Source organism: Hypanus sabinus, chromosome 25 (assembly GCF_030144855.1).
Source record: "Hypanus sabinus isolate sHypSab1 chromosome 25, sHypSab1.hap1, whole genome shotgun sequence".
NCBI lineage: Eukaryota > Metazoa > Chordata > Chondrichthyes > Myliobatiformes > Dasyatidae > Hypanus > Hypanus sabinus.
In genome coordinates, this window is record NC_082730.1 from 14,809,061 (window position 1) to 14,821,612 (window position 12,552).

General features: G+C 41.6%; 1 protein-coding gene across 1 annotated transcript in view; it reads left to right on the forward strand.

Annotated features, from left to right (window-relative positions):
• Positions 1-1,581: 1,581 nt before the first annotated feature.
• LOC132380893 (polymeric immunoglobulin receptor-like) overlaps positions 1,582-12,552 on the forward strand; it is a 77,228-nt gene continuing 66,257 nt past the window's right edge. Inside the window, 3 exon segments of the mRNA XM_059949810.1 lie at positions 1,582-1,642; positions 3,109-3,429; positions 6,498-6,812. Coding sequence (XP_059805793.1) covers positions 1,582-1,642; positions 3,109-3,429; positions 6,498-6,812 — 697 coding nt within the window.

Genomic DNA, 12,552 nt, shown 5'->3' on the forward strand with positions numbered 1-12,552 from the left:
TCAAGTAATTTCTTGAATGTCTGCACTGGTGTACCACACAGATAGTACCGATACTAAGATTTTTAATATGAATTGTAAATGAAAAGAAAGGGCATTTAAGTTAAAAGTCTATACAAGTAACAAAATTGAAACATGTAGGTCATGATTCTCTTCTGTTATAAAGTTGCTGTTCCTTTCCACGCCTTGTGGTGCATCGGGTGGCGACCTTGCTGGTTATTTAGCATTTGTCCAGTTTTATGAGGCTGTGTTGCTAGACGTTCAACCCAGCACAGATGGAAAGTGTGCAAGGAGAACCCAGGTAATGCACACAAAATGCCAGAGGAACTCAGCATTTTGTGTTTATTACTTTGAATTCTAACTTCTGCAGATTTTCTCTTGCTTGTGAAGGAGAACGTGGGACCACACGCCATCATAGTCCAGTGCAGATGCCACTTTACCACTGGCCAGTTACATGTTAGAAGGTAATATTTCTAATAATCTGAAGTTTTAATTGAGTACAACACTGGATATAATCGTCTCCTGTTCTCAATTGTTTTTGTTCATTAAAATCCAGTTTAATGATCCTTACATCAAGACCACACTCCTGAAGGTCTGTATTACTCTAGCAATGAGGAACCATTTTCTTCTTGCTCACTACTGCTAATCATGTAGATTTGTCAGCTTCACCAACAGCCTTTTCACTCTAATGACCAAATGTGAGTGTGTTGCCGATTCTTGGGTGCTATGGGCATCGCTGATTTCAAGATAGTAAATGACCAACATTCCGGAGCCACGGCAGAGAGGCAGTTAGTAATCAAGCACATTGGTGGTTCATGTCTGATAGGACTGTTAGATCTCCTTAACAAAGGACATTACCAAACCAGGTGTGCTTTGGTAAAACCAGGTAGTTTCTTCTTCACCCTCACTGTTACACAGTACAGTAACAAACTCCTTGGCCAAACTCATCCATGGTGCCTTCATAATTTAATTCCACTTGCCTATGTCCCTTTAAACCTCTAATATGATCCAGAAGATTAAGGTGTTGGATTTTACAGTGAGTTAGTGGTTTGGATTCAGAATTGGCTTTTCGATTGAAGACAGAGGGTAGTACTGGGAAGTGTTATTCTGGCTAAAGGTCCATTACAAGTGGATGTTCCAAAGAGATTGGTGCTGGGGCTTCTGTGCTTTGTGATATATAAATACATACATGACTTGAATTAGTAAGTAGATGCCTGGCTTAGTAAGTTTGCAACTGACACAAAGACTGATGGAGCTTGGGACAGTGTACAAGATTATTACAATCCTTGGACCGTGTTGGTCTTTGAAGTAAAAGGAAACATTTCACAGTATGTTTCAATGAATATGTGACAAAAATGTGTTCAGGAAAGTTTTCTAAATCAATATATAGATGTACCAACTACGAAGGATGCAACATTAGATCCCCTATTAGGAAATGAGTTAGGGCAGGTGACAGAAGTGTGTGTAGGGGCACACTTTGGTTCCAGTGATCATAATGTCATTAGTTTCAACTTGATCCTGGATGAAGATAGATCTGGTCCTCGGGTTGAAGTTCTAAACAGGAAAAAGGCCAAATTTGAAGAAATGAGAAAAGATCTAAAAAGCATAGATTGGGACAGTTTGTTCACTTGTAAGGATGTGATTGGTAAGTTGGAGGCCTTCAAAAAAGAAATTTTGAGAGGGCAGAGTTTGTATGTTCTTGTCAGGGTTAAAGGCAAAATGAATAAGAATAAGGAACCTTGGTTCTCGAGGGATATTGGAACTCTGATAAAGAAGAAGAGAGGGATGTATAACATGTATAAGCAACAGGGAGGAAATAAGATGCTTGAGGAGTATAAAAAGAGTAAGAAAATACATAAGAAAGAAATCAGGAGGGCTAAAGGAAGACATGAGGTTGCTTTGGCAGTCAGGGTGAAGTATAATCCTAAGAACTTCTACAGGTATGCTAAGAGCAAAAGGATAATAAGGGATAAAATTGGTGCTCTTGAAGATCAGAGTGGTTGGCTATGTATGGAACCAAAAGAAATGGGACAGATATTAAATAGGTTGTTTGCATTTGTATTTACTAAGAAAACTGGAATGGAGTCTGTGGAAACAAGGCAAACAAGTAGGGAGTTCATGGAACTTATCCAGATTAAAGAGGAGGAGGTGCTTGCTGTCTTGAGGCAAATCAGAGTAGATAAATCCCCAGGACCTGATAGGGTATTCTCTTGGACCTTGATGGACTCTAGTGTTGAAATTGCAGGAGCCCTGGCAGAAATATTTAAAATGTTGATATCCACAGGTCAGGTGCCGGAGGACTGGAGGATAGCTCATGTAGTTCTGTTGTTTAAGAAAGGCTCAAAAATTAAGCTGGAAAATTATAGGCTGGTTAGTTTGACATCGGTTGTAGGTAAATTATTGGAAGGAATACTAAGAGATAGGATCTACAAGTATTTGGATAGACAGGGACTTATTAGAAAAAGTCAGCATGGCTTTATGCATGGTAGGTCATGTTTAACCAATCCAAAAGGATTGGTCCTGGGACTTCTGTGAGTAAAGCTGCATCTGTGGGTTGGGGGAGATGGGTGAAAAAGATATTGTCGATGTTTTGGCTTGATTCCCTATCTTAGGACTGAGGGTGGAGAGAAAAGATAGTCTGTATCAAAAGGAGAGGGGGGGTGGTGAGACTGGGGCCAGTAGGTCACTAGTGGACTGAAGAGGGCTGTAGGATGACAGGCAGATGTTCCCCTTTTAGGGGAAGGGGAGCGGTGATGTTTGGAGATAGAGGTAGGTGGATGATGGCTGGAAGCAGCCAGAGGAAAACACAAGGCAGATGGATCTGTGTGGATGGCAGGGAGGGTGATGATTGAGACAAAGAAGAAGGTGAGGAGCAGGAACACAACCAGTGAGAGAAGCTAATGATTAATATCTGATGATTTTTTACTATCATCTCTTATCATAAATCTGACAGAATTCCTTTTAATCAGTGACTGGAGGGCAGTAATTATTCACAAAATGTACATTAGTATATGAAGCATTTCCTTTCTGGATATTCTTCTGTTCAATTTCAGATGCCTTGTTGGTTAAATTGATTTTACATCTTAATTTTCTGAAGTACTTTCCCCTCAGTTTCAGGTGCATTGTGGGCAGAGAAATATGTAAGAGGAGTTTTGGGAAGAGCGATCACAATCGATTGTCACTATGAAGCAAAATACTGTTCAGACACAAAGTATTGGTGCCATGGACTGATTCCACAATGTTCAGTTTTAGTGGAAACAAATAGGCGACATGGACGGAGTGGACGAGTGTCAATCACAGATAATCCACAACAGGGAATATTTACTGTTACTATGGAGGATCTTCACTCTGGAGATACAGGATGGTACAGCTGTGCAATTACAAAAATAGGTCACAATCTGTTATTTAATGTACATCTGCATGTAATTGAAGGTAAGTTTGTTAGTAATTGATGCTACGTCCCCACTAATAAATTTGATCCGTGAAGTTTAATCTGCCCAAATTGGACTTAAGTCCAGCCAAATGTGAGATGATCCACTTGAACGATCAAATGTAAAGGGTGAGTACATAGCTAACGCATTAACGATACTGGTTGACAGAAGGATCTTGGTGTGCAAGTCCATACCTCCCTGAAAGTAGCTGCACAGGTTGAGAGGGTGGTAAAGAAGGAGTGTGGAGTGCTTGCTGTTATTGATTGAGGCGCTGCGTTCAAGAGACAGGATGTTACGTTGCAGCTTTATAAAACTAGACCATATCTGCAGTCTTGCATTAGTTTTGTTTACCCCATTATAGGAAGGATGTGGAAGCTTTGGAAAGAGATTTACCAAGTTGTTGCCTGGATCAGAGGGCATGGGCTATAAGCAGAGGCTGGACAAACTTGGGTTGTGTTCTTTGGAGTGGTGGAGGCTGAATGTACTCTGATAATAGATGTGACTTTGAACTTTGAACTTTATCAGTTAACAAGAGGCATAGACAGAGTAGATAGGCAGTATCGTTGTCTCAGGGTTAAATTGTAGGAGGCACGCTTTAAGGTGAGGTGTGTCAATATCAAAGGAGATGAATGAAACAAGCATTTTTACACCTAGAGTAATGCATGCCTGTGATGAACTGCCAGGGGTGACTGCTGTTATTGTTCCTTTCTGGGCCTTGTGGCACATTTGATGACTTTTTTTTTGTTTCCTTAGCCTTTGTCTGTTTTGTAGGAGGCCAAGTTGCTAATCTGACACTCAACCCAGCATGGAAAGAAAGCATGCAAAGAAAGCATGCAAAGAGTCAGCTGGATTTGAACCTGGGACCATTTGTCTTGAAGTCCAGTGCTGATGCCACTACACCACCGGTTGGCTGCTAGGGGTAATTTTGGAGGCAAATATGATAGAGGCAGAGAAGATGCTTTTAGACAGGCATTTAAGTGTTTAGAAAATTGAGAGATATGGACATTGTGTATGTAGAATGGATTGGTTTAGTTAGGTGTTTAATTACAAGTTTAATTAATTCATCACAACATCATGGGCTGAAGGGCTGTGCTGCACTGTTCCAAGTTCTAAGCTTTCTCTGGGAACAGGTAGGGCAGTACCAGTATTCTGAGGCTCCACAACAGAGCAACACTCTATGGGGAGCTGGCAGGAGTTGGGAATCCACACTCACCTAATGGGGAATGTGTCGTACTGACTGGGCACCGATTTCCACTGGGGGGCTCAGTACATTTTCCTGCCTCTGAACTGTATGTGATGTCACCCTGTCAAGAAGTTTACATTCAGACTAAAGCGAATAATCCAACAGTGACAGATCAGCAAGAAACAAAAGTATTGCTCATGGTCTCAAAAATCATTAGAAGGGAATCAGTCTCCAAAAGTCCTGCTGTTAAACTGGGTGACCTCAACCTTCCCAGGGGGTTTCTTAGCTTTCCATGCTGACATGATCTCTTGCTACCTCTGTGTAAGTGTCAACTGCAAGTCACTGAAACCAATCACAATTAAACTCTCTACCTCATTCATGAAGTGGATTGAATTTATAGAAGGGGTGACGAAGGGCAGAGTGGTGGACATGATCTTCATGAGCTTCAGCAAGGTAGGCTGATTTGGAAGGTGTGATCAACTGGAAATCAGGGTAAGCTGAAAAAAAAATTGTCTTGATGGAAGGTGTATGACCATTGTGGTGTAAAGTTGCTTCCAGGTTGGAGTTCTGTGACCAGTGATATTTTAACGAGATTGATTTGGTTCCACTGTTGTGTGTTAACAGTGTTATCGGTCTGGAGGATGACATTATCCGTATGGCTAATTAGTTTGCACAGGACAACAAAGTTGGTGGTATAGTGGGCAATGAAAAACACGTCTACTTTGCTAAGAAAATTAGATCAGCATATGAAGTGGGTTAGAAATAGAAAATTAAATTTAATATGAGTTGCTGCACTTAGGTAAGTTAACTGAAGAAGTACACGGTAGGGCCCTGGGAAGTGTTACATAACAGAAGGAAAGGTGGATACTTCCCTGAAAGGCGAGACACAATTTGACAGGTTGGTGAAGAATGCACTTGGCACACTTGCCTTTAATGGTCAGGGGACTGAGTTCAAGAGTTATAATGCCAAGTTACATCTGTAAAACATATTTGTGAAGCTGCATTTGGAATATTCTGTTCTGATAATCTTGGTAGAGGAGTGAAGTTATTAATTTGGAATGGGTGTTAAAGTAGTTTATCAGCCTGGAGGGCTTAAATTATGAGGAGAAATCGGATAAGCATGGACTTTTTCTTCTACAGTGTAGGAGGCCGAGTGTTGGCTTTGTAGAGATTTGTAAAGAAATACAGGAGGGGCATTGATAATGGCAAAAGTTCTATTCCTAGGGTAATGCAATATAATAACAGAGGGCATGCATTTAAAGTGAGAGAGGGAAGATTTAGAAAGAATATCAGGATCAACTTTTTTCACCAAGTGGGTGATGGGTACATTGATAAAGCCTCTTATGGACATGGGTTCAACACTTAAAATATATTGAAACAGGTACATGGATGAAATGTTGAGAGGAATATGTGACAATTGCAGGGAAACAGGACTAGTTGACAAGTAGACAATTGGGTCATCTCAAATGAGATAGACTGAAGGACTTGTTTCCATGCCAACACCAACTTTATGACTCTGATACATATGTCACCAACTCCTCCATTAATGTTCTGCTTAGGTTTTCCAGGACACTTTCTGACTTATGCCCATCGAAGTGGCAAACCAGTAGAACATGCACATGTCACCACTGGGAACTGGTTCCCTGCTGCTGAGAGAGATTGTAGCCCTGATTTTAACAGTCTCAGTGTCATCACTGATGTCCTGCAATGTTCAGGGATAATGGTAAACGTGGCACCTGGGAGGATACAGAGACACAGAGAGGGAGCTGAGCTGCTGAGGTCCCAACCTGGTGGGTCTGGACTGAGATACAGAAGTGCAAAAAATTGGAGAGTGTTTTATTTTTAGATGGTCACTCAATATCTGAATCTTTGGTCCTTTTCCACAGAATGTGTGTCTGAACCTGTGCTTAGGTTTCTGCCATCAGCAAATGCTTTAAATTTGCAGAACTCACTGTCAGTGTCCTGTGAGTCTGTTCAAGGATCGCTTCCCATTCAGTACGTGTGGTATGAAAAGACAGAATCTGAGGATACAATGATCTCAAACACTAGCACATTGGATCTACATTGTCAATCCTTCAAACACCAACAGTATTACTGCACTGTCTCGAATTATTGTGGACCAAAAGCCAGTGAGATACTGGATGTGACAGCCTCCAACGTTATAGAAAAATGTACAGGTACTTCAGATACCACCACCATTGGTAAGCTGCTTTTGTCCATGCACTTCATACTGATTATTTCACTGCATGCTATGTGGCTGTTGATTTTGCCTTGATGGTGATAGTTATGTGCTTCCCGCTGTTTTGTAGATGTCACACACTTGTGCCAGGGCGCTACTGGTGCATATGGGGTTTATTTATGACGTCTTTCATGATGTTTAATGTGCCTATTATGATAGCACTAACACTTGGAAATTTTGCAGAGTGGTTTGCATTATTTCAGGCAAATGGAAATCGTTCCAACATACTCCTAGATTAGTGCCCTGGAGGCTTTGAAGAGTGAGGTAGGTTATCCAGCTTCTGACCATCTGGAATTACCACTATGCTGTGTAAATGGACAAAATGAGTGCCAAATTCCTGATTTAGATCTCTCAGTCATTTTGAAAAAAAAACCCGTATCTCTCAATGTGGATACATTAGCACTTATATGACCTTAAGACATTGGAGCAGAATTGGGCCATTCAGCCCATTGAGTCTGTTCTGGGCTTTATCAAGAATCTGTCAACCTCCACTTTAAATGCTTTGAATGGCCTGGCCTCCACAGCCACCTTTGGCAATGACTTCCACAGATTCACCACCCTGATGCAGGCCACCCTATTTTCCCGGCAGAATTATTAAATCACAAAAGTAAATTTAAAAAAAGAAAAACTTCTTGCAGATGTTGAAAATTCAAAATAAAAGCATAACATGTTGGACATACTCAGCAGGTCAGGCAGCATCTGAGGAAAGAGAAGTCATTCTGGAACCCTTCTGTTTTGGGTTGGCTCTAGTTTGGGCAAAGGTTCTCTGACCTGAAAGTATCTCTCTTCCTTTTGCCTGACCTGCTGAATGTTGGTATCCATTTGTAATGAATCTCAAAACATGGATTAACCACATTTGGAGTACAGGACAAGAGTTCAGAACTATGGGAGAACAGAAATGTGATTAGTATAGAATCTGCTTAGCTCAGCATTTACATAGGATAATGTCATTTGGCTCTGAGAAATCTGGAACCCATCTGATGTAGATCATGGAAATCAAGAAACTGCAAGTCTGAAAAGTGGAGAAGCTGGAAATTGCACTCGGCAGTTCAGGCTGCATTGGTGGAGAGGCATCAGAGCTAACATTTCAGTTTGAAGACTCTCCATAAGAAGTCAAGAAGGGTTAGCTTTCAGTTGCAGGGAAAGTGATGAATACAATGAAGCAACTGCACTTAGTGACCACTCAGACACCTCCTGTACCTAATGAAGTGGCTACTCAGTGCATGTTCTGCTGCTGTAGCCAATTCACTTTAAGATTTGATGTGTTGTGCGTTCAGAGATACTCTTCCGCACACCACTCTCGTAATACATCAGCAGAGACAGGAAACACGTTGCCTTTCTGTCTGCTTGAACAAGTCTGACCATTCTCATATAAACTCTCATTAACAAAGTGCTTTCACCCATAGAACTGCTGCTCACTAAATGATTTTTTTATTTTTTTTGCACCGTCCTCTATAAACACTAGAGATTGTTGTATAGGAAAAGCCCAGGAGATCAGCAGATTCTGAGATACTCAAACCACCCCATCCAGCACCAACAATCATTCCACAGTCAAATTCACTTAGATCACATTTCTTCTTCATTCTGATGTTTGATCTGAACAACAACTGAACTGCTTGACCATGTCTGCATGCTTCTATGCATTAAATTGCTGCCATGTCATTGGGCTAATTAGATATTTGCATTAATGAGCAGGTGTAAAGGTGTACCTAATAAAGAGTCCACTGTGTGTATTAATGACAGGGTAAGACCAAGATTGTCAGGGGAACATATTATGGAGGATAGCTGATCATTGAGTTAAAGAGGAAGAGAAGAGAAAACCGGATAGATGAATAAAAGTTATGAACTTAAAGCTGGAAAGAGCAAAGACACAAAAAAAGGCATGTGAAAAGTTGGAAGTGCTGCAGAGCAGTGTAGCCTAGTTTAGAGAGGGTGTCCAGGAGAGGGTGTGAATGGGTTGAGATACCATTAACACCAGAAGTGAGCAGGTTTTAGTTCTGAGGGGAGAGATATCAACACAGGGAGAGTAATAGCTGCTGGAGACACTCAAAATTATCAGGATTTTGAAAAAAATGAGTAAAGGTCTACCAGTTAGTGAGTTAGTACTAGAAAATGTAAATTTTATATAGACAGGGATTATGAGAAATTTATTGATGCAAATGATCCTGATAAAGTGGAATTGCTGCTGAGGCTCAGAACCAAAATACACATCTAAAAGGGAAGTGAAGAGCTGCTGATTCAGGTTGGAGGGGAAACATGCAAGTGAATGGTATGAAAGGAAGAGCCTTTCTATAGTTCCTCATGAAGTACAAGATAACACAACCCTTACAAAACAAAAATGTGAACAAGAGGCTTCTCAGCACATTTAAGAGTGCATAACACATACAGAATGCTGGAGAATCTTAGCAGGTAATGCAGTATCTTTGAAAAGGAAAGGTTCAGGCTGAGACCCTTCATCAAGACTGGAAAGGAAAGGGCGGATAAGCCGGAATAAGAAGATGGGGGGATAGTAAGGAGTACAAGCTAGAAGGTGATAGGTGAAGCCAGGTGGTCATGGGAATGAGGAGGAAGTAAGAAACTGGGAGGTGATAGGTGGAAAATCTAACAGGAAAGAAGAGTGAACCAGGGAAGAAAGTGACTAGGAGGGGTGCCAAGAGGAGATAATAACCAGATGTGGAGAAGAGAAGAGATAAGAAGGGAGCTAGAGCAGGGAATGGAAGAAGGGGAATGAGGGAGTTGGAGAAGAGTAAGCACATTTAATGGTATGCTGTCATCAGACAGGCCAGGTAAGGATAGTGGATTTTCCTCCCTAGAGGACAATAGTGAACTCAACAGACTTCAAAACAACCTGATAGTACCTTGGAATCATAATTAATGTTGATCTTCTCTCTTGTTTTTATTTTTAAGCAGTTAACCTTTTGTTACTTTTTTGCCATATCTTGTTCCTAATGAATTAGAGTTATAAACTCTAATGTTAAGGTCCCAATTTCACTCTACCTGAAACTTTGATTCTTTGAAATCTATTGCATCAACCAGACTTGTGCCTCTGGCTTAGTCATTTGTGCTGTTACGTGCATTCACACAGTTCTTTCCTCTGTTTTATTGGCAAGCCTCCTCAGCCTCTCTCTGACCTGATTCCTACTTCAGGTTTCCTTGTAATCTATTTATTTTTAGCCCTTCACTCTGCTTTATCTTCAACCAACTTCCTGGTATTTTACAGTCAACATTTTCCCCACCACAAGGTTTTCCCCCAACAGGTCCATTGATCTCATAACCATTTCAGTCATGTTTCCAAGATTCTTGCCCTGAAATGCCCCACTGAAGCCATTATCTGATCTTTCTTTTTACTAAGCCCACTGCCCAGACTATGAAGCGTTCCCATATTTCACAGTTCTTTTATTGCTCACCATACACATAGGGTAACGACCCAAAGTCCTCAACATCCATAGGCCAGCAGCTCTTAAGATGATCAGCGGTCCTTGGGCACACAGGTGATCTGCACCGAGCAGATGTCTAGCCACTTTAGCCAGGACGAAATCTCACGTGAAGCGTTGGCGAGGTTTTGTCGTTCTTTGCTTGCTCATCAATAGGCGATACTGGCATCGCACCTACTTGAGCAGCGGTGTCACACGGGATGCGTCGCCCTGAAAAGGTGCCTGTAATGAACAGTAGATGTCAGTTGAAGCTGGAACCCACAGCTCATTCACCGCGGATGGCCCGATGCACCGAGGCAGTCGGCACTTTCTAGCGTTTGTACCAAAGCCTGCGTGGTATATTCTCGGGCACCGCGTCCTCTGTTTTGCAGCCGCGGATGTCTTTATGTTGGGGGGGGGGCTTGCTGACCAGGCTTATTCAAAAAGTTCGAATTTCAAAGTAAAATTTATTATCAGAGTATATACATGACACCAGGTACAACCCTGAGATTCTTTTTCTGCAAGCATGTTTAGCAAATTAATAGAAGAGTAACAGAAAACAGGATCATTGAACAAACAGTGCAAATGCAAATACAAATAAAGAGCAATAAATAACAAACATGAAATAACAAGACAAAGAGCCCTTAAAGTGAGACCATCAATTGTGGGAATACCAGAAGAAGAATGAGTGTCCTTTTCCCAACCTCCCTCGAGACCAATCAATTATCCAACTCCACCTTCCGGTATAGTCCCTGGTTCCCGAGTTCACCTGCCCAACTCCTTGTCCTTGGTGACCTGGACCCTGCTGTTCTTCCCTCTCTGAATCCTGCTGCAGTGAAAGATGTAAGTAGTAATGCCGGTGGGAATTTTTGATGGAAATTCTCATGGGTGATGTAGGAACTGGAGAAGTCCTGTCCCAGCCTGTTCGGATTGGCAGCAACGTCTCCTCCACAGTCACCATCAGCACAGGTGCAACACAAGGCTGTGTGTCAGCTTAGCCCCCTGTTCTACTTGCTTTATAATTCTGACTGTGTAGCTAAGCACAGTTCCAGTGGCATATTTAAGTTTGCTGTGACACCACTGTCGTTGGCCATGTCAAAGCTGGTGATGAACTACCATTCTGGCTGAGTACTACCACAACAACAACCTCTCATTCAAAGTCAGCAAGACCAAGGGGCTAATTATTGTCTTCAGGAGGAGGAAACTGGAGATCCATGGAGATCTATGGATCTATGGAGATCTATCCTCCTCCCAACTCATAAACGCTCTCAGTTGTTGGAAGTCAGAAAATATTATAGTAGATTTCCTCATCCACTTAACTACCACATATTGTGAGTAGCCCTGGTATACTATATATCACAACAGCATAAGATATAGGACCAGAATTAGGTCATCTGGTCCATCAAGTACTCTGCCATTCAATCTCGGCTGATTTATTACCCCTCCCAACCCTATTCTCATGCCTTTTCCCCATAAATTTTGATGCCTTTACTGATGAAAAACCTATCAATCTCTGCTTTAAATATATCCAATGGCTTGGCCTCTACAGCCATCTATGGTAAAAAACACACACAGGTTCAACACTCTCTGGTTAAATAAATTCCTCCTCATCTCTACTTTAGAGGAGCACTTCTGTATTCTGAGACTATACCCTTTGGACTGAGACTCGCCTACTCCAGAAAACATCCTCTCCACATCCACGCTGTTGAGGCCTTTTAATATTTGATAGGTTTCAACAAGATCACCCATCATTCTTCTAAACTGCAATGAGTACAGGCAAACACTCCTCATACTTTAACCCTTTCATTCCCAGGATCATTTGCATCAAGCTCCCCTAGACTAGGGGTTCCCAACTTGGGGGTCCATAGATCCCTTGGCTGATGGTCAGGCCCATTGGCGTAAAAAAGGTTGGGAACCCCCTGTCTGTGATGACAGCACATCCTTCCCTCAATAAGGGTCCCAAAACTGCTCACCTTATTCCAAGTGCAGTCTGGCCAAGCCTTATAAAGCCTAGTACTTGGATATTTTCCCAGCAACTGAGTGGAAAAATATTTTATGATCCCACTATTCTTTTTGCAGGGATGCACAAGATTGGGATTAAGCCTTTCTATATTCAAAAGTTTTCAATGTTCGCTGGCTGACAACCTGGAATACCAGTTTATTTCTATTCTCTGTTCCTTACTTAGTATTTACTTAGAGTTACAACACAGTAACAGGCCCTTCCTGGCAAATGAGCCTCTGCTGCACAATTACAACAATGTGACTAATTAACCAACTAACCTGTATGTC